The sequence below is a fragment of the Micropterus dolomieu genome, linkage group LG06 (assembly GCF_021292245.1).
Source record: "Micropterus dolomieu isolate WLL.071019.BEF.003 ecotype Adirondacks linkage group LG06, ASM2129224v1, whole genome shotgun sequence".
Classification (NCBI taxonomy): Eukaryota; Metazoa; Chordata; class Actinopteri; order Centrarchiformes; family Centrarchidae; genus Micropterus; species Micropterus dolomieu.
This window is the reverse complement of record NC_060155.1, coordinates 23,354,531-23,369,138: the sequence shown is the minus strand read 5'-3', so window position 1 is coordinate 23,369,138 and position 14,608 is coordinate 23,354,531. Positions and strand designations below refer to the sequence as shown.

Genomic DNA, 14,608 nt, shown 5'->3' with positions numbered 1-14,608 from the left:
ACCATGTCTATTTTGTTTTTTATTCAAATGTCAGATATGCTACATGAATTAAGGCCAAAGGTCATCACTTCAGCTTGGTGTGATTGAGGTTTCCACTGTCGCTCTGTTCCTGAAATGGTCTAATAACTCCAAAAGTCACGAGAGAGAATGTTAGTGTTCTGTTATAATATTATTCATTTATTTTGCTATTCATTTCTTTTCAGACATGTCTCAATAAAGCACATTTTTATGGAGGAATGTTGATTGTCTTCTGTCAGCACACTAATGGCAACAAAGTCAGTTTTTATTTAGCCTAAACATGCTGGCAGGTTGAAGAATTAAACTTATATCAAATGTATATTTTAATAAAGTTTTGACCATGTAAGTGCAGCAGCAACAAGCTGCAAACACAAGACTGACCTATCGTTTACTTTGATATGGCTAACTTGTTAGCATAGAGTTGCCTATTAACAAATCCAGCAGATATGGAGCAACATTAGCATAAATGGGGTCATGTTTCTGACTTCCTGGGGAATGCAGGTCCACTGACTCTACTTTTAGCTCTTTTCATGTATTTATAAAAAAATACCTGTCTCTTTGTTAAATGGTTCACTATATTCACAAACTACCTGCTAACTGTGTGCTGTTTGGTGCCGCACACTATGGAAGCGAACCACAAGTAAAGCTGCGGGTTATATCATCAAAACAATGAGCTAAAAAAACTCCATAGAGCTAAGGGGAACATGGGATAGTCCCTAAAAGAGCAACCCCTTTCACAAACAGGAAGTCATGTGATCCATTGTTATAAAACACTGATCATAGCCACTTTAAGTATGGAAGACTTATTAAATAATCCTAGTCAAAGGTTTTCATGCCAATCAGTAGTAAGCCTACCCATGATCACCTCCCTTTTGATATTTGCACTGATGCATTGTTGCACTCTGTGTATCAAGGGTGTGTCTATCCCAAGTTCACTAGGTATTAATTGTGTTCTGTGGAAAGGCTGAAGTGGCTCAGCCACAAACACGTCTACTCCTTTTCCTGTTTGCGTAAAATAGTGGTTTAAAAAGGTACTTGATTTTCCTACTACGCGCACTGTAGGCATATATAATTGGTTAAGAACTATGCAGGTGTATTGTTCCACTTGGTATCACTGGATGAGAAGCCAGAAGGTTTATTAATTAGGTTAATCTTCAAAGTCTTACATGACTACAGAGTGTATCCCTTTGGCCCCTCCAGATAAGTGAAACCCTGTTTAGTTGTGCTGGGAGAGAAAAGTTAAAAGTTTGTCGACAGGTTGTCATGTTTAAAACTTTAATCTTCATCTTGATATGTAAAAAGATAAAGAAGAACTGTCGATGATGTTACATGAAAAATAAGGATACTGGATGGCTAAAATTACTGATGAAGACAAGGCACATAAAATGGTGATTTTAAAATTAAAAATAATTTAAACAAACAATTCATTAACTGACCAGAAATTAGAGACACAAACTGTCTTAAAAAAGTCCTATGCCATCTCAACCTGAATATAGCGTAATACTAGTGCAACTCACACAAACCAGTTAAAACAGTTTGTATAACAGTCCCTGTAATGTGTTGCATAAGTATTAAGTGTAATTATGAGTATGTACAGTATTTGCATACAAAACCCACCTGCCAATACAATTAATTTCTACTTGCGGATGGAGATCTTTAGTTTAAATTGAGACTAATTTCCTTTGAGAATAATGTGCTTTTATCTGACTTTTACAGTAACTGCTCAAACTAATGGAATCAAGCCAATAAGTTAATCATGAACTAAAACTATAAAATAGCAACAATTAAAACCAAATAAAATATGGCTGTGTGATGGAGGTCCTTGTGAACATGCCAGTCGGCGACGTCTTACTCAGCACCAACAACCATGATATGTACAAAGAGTCCAGCTGAGGGGAGAACGTCTCCGTTCTTATTGAGCAGAGGCACATGTCTGTATCCTGTGTGGGAGCACAAAGTGGTTCCAGTCAGTGATCAGAAAAAGGAGAATATGAAGAACTCGTTGTGCAGAGTGTGAACTGAGATGTCTATGCTCGACCAGAGAAGGGATAGTTTCTGCCTCTGTTCATTTATAAAGTGTGAAAAACAATTCTACAAATATCCACTGCCAGTTGCTAACACTTACCCATTTTTAAGCTGTTGAATGGAAGTGTGTACTGTCCAATAAAGTCGTTATCAGACATGGAGTCGTAGTCTTCAACGAGGAAACGCACCAGTGCCAGCTCTGGCACATACACATCAAACTGAAAGTTTTCATTCCATGTTGGGTTAAAACCTCAAACAGAAAAGAAGAAATGTGCGGTCGGAAACTTGATGTATCACAGATGTTGTGCATCATTAATTCTGATGTTCAGCACATTCCAGGAGTTATTTGGTCATCTTTCAACCTGCCTGGTCTACTTGTGCTATTAAGGCTTCCCACACTTCACAGAATGCATTTCGACATGCCCCCCACAGAGGGTGGGGGGTCTTAGATATTAAAAACAGATAATACACAGGGAAGGCAGAGCAGGAGTTTTTTCCAGTAAATAAGAAACAACACTCTTACAGCTGACTCAGAATGTGTTTTGTGGCTGCACTTTCATTCTGGTCTATTGCGGCTACTACTGGAAGGTACATGTTCTACCATGACTCTAGAGTTGTTTCTGAAGCCTAACATTGATGTTTCCCTTTAGCTTTAGCTGGCTGAAAAATGTCAAACAGCATTGTAACTGTAATAAAAATAAAAATGTTGCATTGGCTACCTTCATTTAACAATCTGTTAGAATTAGAAGAAATACCTCCAAAAGTATTTATATGACCAATATCTGCTTTTTAAACAGAACTGCATTGAAAAATACAAGTACAGTACAAAACATATATATGTATATAGTGTTGGAAAAGAAAGGTACCGTTGTTTTCAATTACACTGGTCTCTTTCTCAGCGACATCAGCCGGCACTCCATACACCTGTACTTTAACCAGCGGGTCCACAACGGAGTTTTTGTCTTTGTTCACCTTGGGGAGCTGCTGGGCTGATATAATCTGATGACAGGTGGGGGATACATCCCGTCAGATAATAAAAGATCCTTAAAGATCTGGACAGCAGGATTCTCAACAGGATTCTACAGCATATGTTTGTGTGCGTGTGAGAGAGAGAAACTCTCACCATGACATGGAGCATCCTGTGCTTCAGCCATTCTCCTCGGGTCAGGGTGATGGGATCAAACTCCGTGGCTCTGTCGGTCATGTAGGCCGGTTTCAGGATGTAGCCACTCTTTCCGTTAACCAGGAATCTGCCCTGGTTAATGTCCATGTCTGTGCAGGCTGTCTGGAAGTTTAAGGCCACTGAAAAGGAATAACAAGATGATGCACAATGATGAATCAAAGATAAGTGATTGGCCATGCATGTGAGAGTCTGGACTACGTACCAATTTGGCAGCCAGCATTCCACAGAGGCACCGGGTTGTAGTTGGATGAGTCGGTCCTGAAGCCTGATGGATAGATTCGGCTCAGCTTGTCCACATTATGCCGGATGTAGGCATTAGCTGTGAAGAACACAATGAGATAGTGGAACAGAGTTATCTACTCAGCTGAAAGTTTGATTCAACTTTTGTGCATCATTCTATACACTTTTTTCTGACCGAGGTACCATCATAACTATATTGGAAAGAAAATGTTCAATTCAATTTTGTTGCTTTCAGTAGCTATTTATCCAGGCAACCTGCATATGTGGTACGGCTCAGAGGAAAGATGCTAACTCTGCAATGACCCTGACCCAAGTCTGCAGCACATCCTGTCCAGCTGTAAGACAGCGCTGGCGCAGGGTCGATATGGATGGCGTCACAACCAAGTCCTCTGAAACTCAGTAGATGTTCAAGAGCAGACTGGAGGTCAACCACGACAACCATCTAATGCAACACCTGATTCACTTTGTCGGGCAAGGAGGAGCAACAAAGGCCACCACTCAGAGAGGGAAAACAACCCTGACCCCTGGGAGCAATTGGAATCTGAGGGTTGACCTGGAACGACAGCTCAAGTTTCTAACCGAGATCATCATAACCTCTCTTCGGCCAGACGTTGTCCTATGGTCAACAGCTGCTAATGGGAGGCTGGGATGGAGGCAGCTTTCGACCGGAAAAAGGATAAGTACTCGGAGCTGACAGCTGAGTGCAGAGAAGCTGGGTGGACAGCAGGCAAATGTTACTGCTGAGGTTGGCTGCAGAGGCTTTGTGGAATCATCCACCCTGAGCTTGAGCTATGGGCATCAAGGGGTCAAGGTTGAGGAAGGCCATGAGGGAGCTGGCTGAGGAGGCAGAGAAGGGGAGTGTCTGGCTTTGGTTGAGGAGGAAAGATAAGGCAAGGGTCTTAAGCTTACTAGGGTTAGTTGCAGGGAGATGTCCCTGAGGAAGTTAATTAATGATTAACTCACGTTTACATATTTGTTTCAAAATCTGCCCTATTCATGAACTTTAATCAAGCTGAGACAAATTTACAGAATTTTTTGGAAACAGCAATAAGTAATTTATAAAATATCCTTAAGATAACATGTATGTTTACAATAAAACACTTGAGTGAATCCAGAAACGAAGTCTTCCTCACCCGACTCCTCGGCCAGCACCAGGGCCTTTCCTTCCTTGAAGGACGCCATCTCGTAGAAGCTCAGGTTTTGTCTAGCGTCGTCAAAGTCGTGGAAGTGGACGCTCCTGCAGTAGATCACCATGTCGGACAGCTCCTTCGCTAGTTTCAGATTCTTTTTCTTCTGCACATTAAATGGAAAAGAAATGTCTGCTAATGCTAAAAATGTGCTAAGTGAGAGGATTTATTCACTCGTCCTTGATGTGACAGCCCCCACCTTGCTTTTCGCCTTCTGTTCATCCTCATCATTCGACTCCTCCTCCTCCGTCACGTCCATGTCATCAGCTTCTGCCGCCTCAGGAGCAAAGATGGCCTCAAGTTTGTTTAACCTCTTCCCTTTGATCAGGAACTTCCCCTTTAGCTCCTGAAGGTATGCGCATGCACACACACACACACACACACACACACACAGTGTAGCTGTGTGAGTGACTGATATCATCACATGCATCCGTCATTGATAAGAGTAGATACAAACCTCTGGAGATGGGAAGTTTGTGGGCATGCCATCCCCCAGGGGGGAAGTGACAAGTGCACTACTCAGGATGGAGCTCAGGTGGTGGGCCATGACTTTCTGCTGCTCCACACTGCAGTGGTTCTCCAAGGAGAGGATAACTGGGTAATCAGACATCTGTGGACACAGAGAATTCAGATGAGGAAAACTTAAGTAGAGTACTAATGGATATTTTATGATAATGGATACTAACTGTACCTTAAAGGCATACTCCTTGATGGCTTGGATCGCGTCTTTGAAGAGGATCTTTGAAGTGAGTGTGTAGCCGTGGTAGATCACCGGCTCATCGTCTGACCCGTCCCAGCAGTCCAGCTCCAGACAACGGCAGCCCTTCAGCAGAGCCCTGAGAGAGTCACAACCAGCATTAGTGACTGAATGGTTGGACTACAAAGAGGCTCTGTAAAGCAGCCTGTTGTTAATAAACCCCAGGTGGTTAAAATAACTAATAACTTATTTACATAAACATGCAGATTGTGATGAATTTGAAGAAACAAGCCAATAAAATATGATGAAACACACCGAGAGGGCACTTGGAAGTTAAGTGAACCATTATAAAAAAGTGTAGAAATAACTCATCTTCCACCATCAAACAGATTTCTATATTAGCGTTTCATTTTTTATTTTATTTCTGGTGAGGCAGTGGTTTATTTTTGACAGGATATTTTGTACCAATACTGGCTACAAACTTGTTTATTTTCTGATCCAAATGGTTTCATTTTCCTCAGCCAGTGCATACAAGTCGTGTCCAAAGGTTCCAACAGATGGCCAGGTTAAAACAGGCCACTCCTAATCATCCGGGACAGTGTTTCTGACTTATTTGCACTTTCTCCTTCGTGAACTACACAGCGTAAGTTCATCCTCATATTGCTTTGAGACAGATGCTTTGCTCAAACTACAGACATATTTCAGCCCTCCTCCCATTGGGATAGAGAGCTAACCAGAGACCAAAAGTTGAATAACTACCTGCAGTGATTGTACCAGTACATCAAAGCTGTAGCAGCTGAGTTCAAGACTTGAAGGGCAGATTCTTACAGGTTGGACGAAAGCCGTTACCTGATATAAGCCTCCGTGCTGCTGGGCCCACTGAGCTGATCCTCCATGAGATAGGTGTTGTGGGAGGAGGAGATGAAGTAGTGGCTGAGCGGCTGGCTCATGTCCTGGTACACTTCTTTGTGATCTGAATTGAGGGCCGAGGCCTCTGGATTTTGCATGTACATGAGGAAGCCATCTTTGGACAGCAGCTTCTTCTCTTTGGCTGAAAGAACACAAGGACAAGGCCGAACAGGCGTGTGAGTGTAATACATATACACTCTCCCTTAAGAAGAGTTGATTACGCCTGTGCTGGTTTCATATTGAAATCCAAGATAAAGATAAATAAAGATCCTTGCTGAAAGGTTTGTGTGTGAATCAGCTGAGATATCTTCTGCACCTTAAATGCAACATTAAATAGGCTTCGCAACCTGACATAAGATGTCCTAGCTGTGGTGTATGTAAGTAAAACATTCATGTAATACATTACTTAACCGTAAGAGCACCAACAACACTGTTCTCTTTGCATACTGCATGTTTTTTAAGTTTATCTTGTAGGCACTATAGGCTCTGGTGATAAAAGGGCTTTGTCTAACAGGTTAGTTGGCTTCCCAGCATGATATTTGACTTGGAAAATTGCTGTTTGTTGTACATCTTTGCAGTGGCGTATTAGTACCAGTTAGAGAATTTAAGCCTGTTTCTCTACATGTCAATCATCTCTTGTTTCTCTAGGTCCGACCCACAGAGCAGTATTTTTGTGTTAACTGGTTTAACAGGGACAGTGCACATTAATAAACATTGCTGTAAATGCACACGACTTAGTCAAAAGGCTATTCTGCATCTGTAGTCCCTGGAACTACAGGTCTCATTGGCCAAATGTTTCTCTTTTACTCAACATATGATTCCTGCACATATTACATATTGATAAAGACAAAGGAGGCTATTTTTTGCCTTATGGCTCAAAAGACTGAGAAAGGTGTCTGGACAGTGAGAGCTCCTGTTACTGCACCATGGTTTAAATCTCCTAGTCCTGAGTCACTGTGTTCCAAATTACATCAAAAATGTAATCTAAAGGGCTATTCTGAAATCACAAATGCAATACATAATTGCATAATTGCTGGTTCCCTAGTGGATCATATCAAGCCTGTTGCAAGGAATCTTGGCATCTGGTTTGACTAATTTAAGTTTTGAGAAGCACACCACAAAGCTTGTGCAATCGCATTTTTACCATCTTAGAAATATAAAAAAATACTAACAATGTAAAATTTTAAGGATGCTTAGAACATTTTACACGCCCTCATCCCATCAAGCCTGGATTACTGCTTGACCCCAAAACCTACTGATCTACTACAGACTGTCCAGAACTCAGCTGCCAGACTACAGAACCAGAACAAAAAAAAAATCACCCCTGTTTTAGCTTCATTACACTGGCTCCCAGTATGTTTTAGAATATATTTTAAAATGTTACTGTTTACTTTTAAGGCTCTTCGTGGACTCTCTCCCTGCTATAGCTCTGACCTTTTAGTACCATACGCATCGACACGAACTATGACACCCTCAGGCTGAGATCTGTTCCAGAGGCCCGACTTAAAACTAAAGGGGACAGAGCACTTGCAATCAGGGCCCCGAGGCTCTGGAACAGCATGCCAGAGAAAAAAATCATCATTCTAACAACAAATTTTTACAAGAGAGCATTTCCTGATTTTAGTTAACTTTATTTTTCTTTTCTTTTAACTGTATATATATATATAAATAAATGTTTTTTTTGTTTTTATGTTTCTTGTTTTATCTGTGTTTTATTTTCTGCCTTGTGAAAGCACTGGATTAAGATTATTATAATCAATATTACATCATTATAATACCAAAAATGAAAATGAATAATTAAAAGAAAGTAGCCAGAGTACCACGGCTAGTCTTCAGTGATTTGGCTGTGATGCTGAAAGTAACAACCTGAAACACAAACACGTTATTTCAGATAAAGGTACTGACCATTTTCATTTGGCTCATACTTCTCGATAATCCTGTGTGCGTCCGCCAGTGAGGCTTTCTCTATCTGTTCTTTCATCAGGAAGTCCACCAGGTTTTCAGGACTCATAAAGCCAGTAGTTTTAGCGTACTCCCCGTAGATCACGGCGATTTCTTCCCGATTGGTCAACAGGTGATAGAAGTTTTCAATCTCCTTTCCATCAAGGTATCCAGATTTTGAGTTGTCACATTTCTGTATGATGGAAATGTAATGTGAAAGTTGGTCCACACTAGTTAACCTGAACATGTTATTAAGTCTTAAGAAGGTAGGGGGTACATTTTTCATCAAGATTTTTTTATTTCATCTTCATTTTTTTTCTAAATTTACATCTATCTATGAAAACTGTAGCAATAACTTTTAATATTTTTTTTAGCTCCTGAAGATATTAAGAGCTTGGAGGTCATCATCACCTTGAAGAGCATCTCCACATAGTCGTCATCCACCTTGATGTTGATCAGACGCAGGAAGTTTTTGAGCTCTAACTGACTCAGCTTTTCATCATGGTTCTTGTCTGCTTTCCTCAGGCAGCTGATGATCCAACTGAAGTGATTTTAATGTAAGGAGCAGAAAAATTGTCTGCTTTCTGTAATCGGTTATGACTCATATCACCTATAAGGACCAGAGTGGTTATTCCTGTGCATTGCTGAAAATCAGTCATGTTCAAAGTCTAACCTCCAATATCATGACAAGGATACTGCCCTGTCCTCTGCTGGACGCTGAGGTTGTTTATGTTGGACGCCACTTTGTTCAGGCTGGTGACCCACTGCTTGGCCTCCTCCTCTGAGCTGGCCATGAGGTCCAGGTTCTTGCGGCGGCCCTTGAACATGATGCAGAAGCAGCGGCCCTCCTCCTGCTCCTCTGTGTACTTCCTCAGACCCTCTGACTGACGGCCCATTCGCACAGCTGAGATTTCATCAAGTGAAACTGGAGACACGAGAAGAGTTGCAAATGTCATTTTACACTAAATCTTATGCCATAGGACTGTAAAAAAAAAAAAAAAAAATAGGGCAATTCTGTATGGAGAGGTATTAAACTCAAAAATGGTCACAAATGTGTATTACAATAAAAATAAGATTTACAACTGTACACAATTTGTAATTTTGTGTACTCACAGATGCATGTCCAATCCACACACAAACACCAAACACAAAATTAAAAGAGTTTTACAAATGCACACATGACAACCTGAATAAATATGAATGTTTTACGTACAGATCTTTAACTTCAGCTTCACAGAGTTGATAATTTTCGCTTTCAAAAAGCTTCCTGTGCATAAAAATGTCAAAATATGTGACGTTCCTTTGTATTTATTTACAGATTGTTAAATGTGTGTGATCTGGGTGTGCTCGGATCACCTGATACGCAAGGGTTAGGTTACATTTGCATGGAGAGTTTTGAGACTGCTTTCCCAGTTTCCAGCTTCACACAGATTCACAAACGCATGCTGCGTTTAAGTGTTAGTGGTGGGCTTTCTGTGAAATCTATGTGGAATTACATTTTTCTAACTAGACAGAATAGCTTGTCACCACTCGATTAGACCATGTGCATTTACCAACATAGACTCAATACTGCAGCCTATAAATATAAATATATGTTTTAAATAAACTACTGCTAGGTGGTGGACTTGTTGTTTTGCTGGGAAAACAGCCAATCCAGCCAAAAAGCGGATTCTGGTTGAACCTAACGGGTAGGAAATGCATCTTCGACACAACACTTGCCTCCGCTTACTTCAAATTGCTTAGTGTTTGTGTATGGATTAAAACAAATTATTGTGCCCATTTGTAAATCTTACTTTAGACATCACAGACCAGCCTGCTTGATAAACATAAACCGGCTGTTTGTTTACTGACGTCACATTAGACGTTTGTGAGAACTGAAAAATCCACATTTTCAGTCACTTGTGCAGAGTTGTTGCATGTTATTTCACATGGCAACTGTGACTGCACTGTGACTGCATGAAAATATGCATATGGATGTATTCCAAGGGGAAAATACAACCACTCCTTCAAACTACAAAAAATACTATCTTGATAAACACACCCTGAAAACTTGTCACTGCTATCATTAACAACCCAGTTGCGTGTGATAATACCAAGGACTTTCAGACAGAAATAATATTTTATAGCTCTGTGATCATTCTCTCACTTTTATTATCCATGAAGAAAAATCCATCTGACCTGGGAAAAGATATCAAAGATAGTTTTAGTTGTATTGTCACACACATGCAGGTGGGATGCTGGGGCAGCACTCACAGGTCTGGTTTGTCCTGAAGGGTTTCTTTGATTCGTGCCACATGGTCTGGCAGTCCTCCTGGAGTCTGAAGTGGCGGAACTTCTTCCAGGATGGAGAGCGGACCTTGAGAAGATCTCCCCCTTGCAGGAGGAACTTGAGGTCCGTATCACCCTCCATACCTGTGGAACCGAGGAGCAGAGATTAAATGCAAAATTTCCTGCAAATCTACTGAGCTGAATGCACAAAATCACAAGCCAAGATTGCAACCAAGGCAAGCCCCTTCCCGCGCACAGTTTTATTGCTTTACACATTATAAACAAGTTGAGACGTAGCCTACACTGTAATAACAAAGCGCTTGGTCTGACCCTGGATAACCCCTTGGTCACATCTTTTTCGTCTTTGTTGGTTTGTATCCTTATCTGGATTGAAAATAAGATGCAATTCTCAAAACTAAAATAAAAACTAAAATATTAGGGAAAGTTCTTCCCCATCCATCATCCCATTCTCTAATAAAACTAACCTACTCAATCTAGGCTCTATGAGGGACTAAAAGCCTCTCTCAACACCCCTGCACTGCCTCTCCAGGAACTCCCACGATATCCAAAAACGTTCTCGCAGCATCAACTATTTCTAATATCTCAGATTTCCTTTCTGTCTCTGCAGCCCAGTTAATCACTAAGGCCAGAAATGCTAAGAACTTTGTCCTTACTCATACTCCTACCTTGACCTACAGTCCTCATGCCCTCTAATCTCTTTCTTTCTCTTTGGACAGTCTGCTTGCAGTGCTTCATGACTCCCCCCACACTGATTACACATCTTTTCCACAGTTTCTGCCGCTGCACATCTCATCTCCACATTCACCACACATCCCAATATCGTGTCTACACAGAAGCGAGCTGTGACCAAATTTCCAACAATGCCTGCACTGAATGGGTTCACGAACAAAGGTCCTTACTGGATAACTGATATGATCTAAGAATATTGTGTCAGGCAGGACTTCTGATTCAAAATACAACATAACAGATCTTGTTGCACACCTTGCACTGCCACTAATCCTGAATATTATTTGACTGTCAACAACTCTGTTAAACTACAATACTCTTTTACTGGAACTCTTCCAGTTAATGGGAAACATGACTCTTTGTAGCCATCTAACTCAGTTATGCACTTTTGAATTGATTTCAAAATCATGCTGTTGTTTTTTAAAGCACTGAACGGTTTAGGGCCAAAATACTGAACTTCTGTTTCGTTATGAACCATCCAGACCTCTCAGGTCGTCTGGGACAGGTCTGCTTTCTGTCCCCAGAGTTAAAACTAAACAAGGAGAAGCAGGGTTCAGTTTTTATGCTCCATATATCTGGAACAAACTCCCAGACAACTGCAGGTCTGCTGAAACTCTCAGTTCTTTTAAATCAAGACTGAAGAATTTTCTTTTTAACGCTGCCTTTAATTAAATAAAATGTGATGCTGTAGATCAATATCGTACACTGCACTGTGATTTTTACTGTCCTGTTTTACCCTGTTTTTATTTCCTATTGCTGCTTTAGTATGTAAAGCACTTTGAATTGCCTTGTTGTTGAAATGTGCTATACAAATAAACTTGCCTTGCCTTGGCATATTTCCATTCCCTTCTTTAATTGTGTCTGTAAGACACATCTAACAATGATTACTCCACTTATTTCAACATCAACTAGACTGACATCGTCACGTTTGACCTTAATCCAACGTTGTGTTTATCCAACAGAACTCCAAATAGCCTACGCCCTTGCTCCCAGTCAGTTTTATAGCAGCCAGGTGGATTTCGTTCTCGCAGTCATCCCGGTAACTTCAAATGTATTTTCTTACCCATTTTTCCCTCCCTGATATGTTCCTGCTGCTCCTATAGGCCTAACTTACCTCCATCTTCCACTTCTCACGCACTTCCCCCTCCGACGCCACGTCTGCTACAAGATATAGTTGAAATAACTGCCTACCTAGGAGCTTTACGTTCATTTGGATCGCCTTCTGGCTTCTGGCATAGTGGAGTAATTCCTCAGATCTGCTCAGTTTGGGTTGTCTTTGCAGGCATTTCATGGTGCCTGAGGTGCTGAAACGCTACCGGACAGTGTTGTTCCCAAGGCGGTGTGGCCGACCAGTGTGTGGGAGTGCGTGTACCTGCCCCACTCAAAGTTCACTTTCATCTCTGTCGGGACTCCCCTTCAGACTGTCAGCTGACAGCATGATCTCAAGTCCTAACACCAGCATTTGTTTGCAAGACGAGGTGGTTCAAAACTTCTGTCAGTTTAAGTAATTTCAGAAATTATTTCAGGAGAAGGAGCTGATCAATTTTGAAGACCCCGTAGTTAACTTTAGATAATAACCTGGCAGTGAGGTTAATACATTTACTTATTTGGCAGACGCTTTTATCCAAAACGACTTAAATTTGAGGAACAAACGACTTAAATCAGTAAAGCATAACAGTAAGATATCTAGGACTACAAGTGACAGGAGGCAATAGGCTGGCCTACTAGTAGCCTAAGCGCAGCAATAGGTCTAAATAGTCTACTAGTAAGAAAAATAAATACATAGACTTTCAACAATACTTAGGTTACATTAGCAGCTACATAAAAATCTAATTCTCACAATGCCTTAATTAGCTAAAGAATCACAATTTAAGCTACATGACAACTAAAGTTAGTGTCTATAAGTCCAGTGTGGTCCTGCTATTGTTGACTCTCGACTCCATCTAGTGGTGACATTGTGCCAAGTGCTGAGATTTAAATGCACCCGACCAGGCTTTACTTTACTAAGTTTTAAAAAGTTTACAGGTGCAAACAGGGCAACAAACACACTGATTGGCAAGAAGAGATAGATGCAGGAGCATTTATCGCCTCTTGATAACAGTGCTTGAAGTGGGTGTTTTCTTCTGTGGTTAAAGAGGTGGTGCGCTGTTTTGGTTTGGATTGCAGAAAGGTGAAACCGGGCAGAATAAAAGGGGCCACACCTTTTGGCAGAGTATGACCGACTCTTAAAATGTATAGGCCTACGGTTGATCTTATTCCACATGTCGTTCAATAAAGTAGGCTAAATATCCGCAGGTGGTGAAGATAAAGGTTTAATTGCAACAATTTAACTGTAAGAAGAAGTCTAAAAGCCATGTGCCATATTGGCCCGGGGATTATTCAGTATTGGACAATTCTGGAGCAAAATTACATCCAGCGAATGAAAGACGCACTTTAATGTGCACAATGGTATAGAAATCAAAATGCTTCTTACCATTTGTCTTTTCGATCCCATTCGTTTCCATCCTTTCTGAATTTGATCCCTCTGTCTTATTTTTTTTTTACGCAGTCAGGTCTTGTCTTTCCACGTTTCGCTTGCTGCACCGTTTCATCCAAAATTGCTTCTTCTCTCCATGTAAACGCAATTAAGCTATGTAAGACGACCTGGGATTGGGGTTGCTGAGCCGGATATGAAGACAACACACCTTAGGCGGCGAATCAGGTGGGATTTCCCGGCAGTCTGAATGGTGTCAGTTCTCCTGCGGGCTCAAGCACCGGTTTCACAAGCCTGCTATGCAAGCAGCGGTGCCGATGTCACAATAGTTTAGGTTACACCTTCACACCATCTTATCCCAACATACTGTTTGACTTAAGAGCAAGCAGTTAAAGCATGCCACATTATTAGTTGGTCTTTGCACCTGGAATGAAAAATCTTTACAGCCTATCTTTTATAATAAATGTTCTCTAAAGCACTTCAAGGCCCATTCCTTCCCCAGAGGAAACTATGTGAATAAAATTGGAGGGGACGCTCACTTGAGAAGCACTCAAGTAACTGTAATCAGGTCTTATAAGTAATATTGTGGAAATTTCACTTCATGTCTTTGTCAGTTGTATTTCATGGGGACAGCTGATCCTTATTTGAACACAAGGTAAGAAGAATATGATCAAGAGGGCTGATTAACAGATTAGGCTCTCTGTCCATCTACATAGTTCACAGTAAGTTTGAGCATATTAGTTGACACTGAATGAGACTTTTTATTTTGGCTTTCCTTTCATGTGCATCTCAGCCTTGCCTGGATAACAGCACTGCAATCACTGGTGCGTCTGGGGCTCTTGTGGCTCTCAGCACTTCCCTTTCAGTCCTGGCTTACCCTCAGGGCACTGTCAGCATCAGGATGAGTGAGCTTTAGTGCA

At 41.1% G+C, this 14,608-nt stretch overlaps 1 protein-coding gene across 5 annotated transcripts; it reads right to left on the bottom strand.

The window, feature by feature from the left end:
• Position 1: 1 nt before the first annotated feature.
• On the bottom strand, positions 2–13,971 carry LOC123971990 (1-phosphatidylinositol 4,5-bisphosphate phosphodiesterase delta-1-like). 5 transcript variants are annotated; one of them, XM_046051151.1, is made up of 15 exons: positions 13,689–13,971; positions 10,454–10,612; positions 8,897–9,125; positions 8,612–8,741; positions 8,165–8,393; positions 6,200–6,401; positions 5,345–5,489; positions 5,111–5,263; positions 4,853–4,999; positions 4,600–4,759; positions 3,429–3,545; positions 3,167–3,345; positions 2,910–3,042; positions 2,144–2,293; positions 2–1,958 (listed from the first exon to the last, which is right to left on the bottom strand). In XM_046051151.1, exons 1-15 carry the CDS (start codon positions 13,717–13,719, stop codon positions 1,867–1,869), a joined length of 2,256 nt encoding a protein of 751 aa, XP_045907107.1. In that variant the 5' UTR covers positions 13,720–13,971; the 3' UTR covers positions 2–1,866. The 5 variants fall into 5 exon arrangements, with proteins under 5 accessions (XP_045907107.1, XP_045907106.1, XP_045907108.1 ...); XM_046051150.1 differs by lacking the exon at positions 13,689–13,971 and adding an exon at positions 12,407–12,652; XM_046051152.1 differs by lacking the exon at positions 13,689–13,971 and adding an exon at positions 12,330–12,445.
• Between the last annotated feature and the right edge of the window lie 637 nt (positions 13,972–14,608).

Coding starts and splice junctions, on each gene's coding strand:
- LOC123971990 (XM_046051150.1), bottom strand. CDS start 12,506: ATGAAATGCCTGCAAAGACAACCCAAACTGAGCAGATCTGAGGAATTA. Junction 8,394..8,611: donor ATGTGGAGATGCTCTTCAAG/GTGATGATGACC, acceptor TCCATCATACAG/AAATGTGACAACTCAAAATC. Junction 5,264..5,344: donor TCAAGGAGTATGCCTTTAAG/GTACAGTTAGTA, acceptor CTGTGTCCACAG/ATGTCTGATTACCCAGTTAT.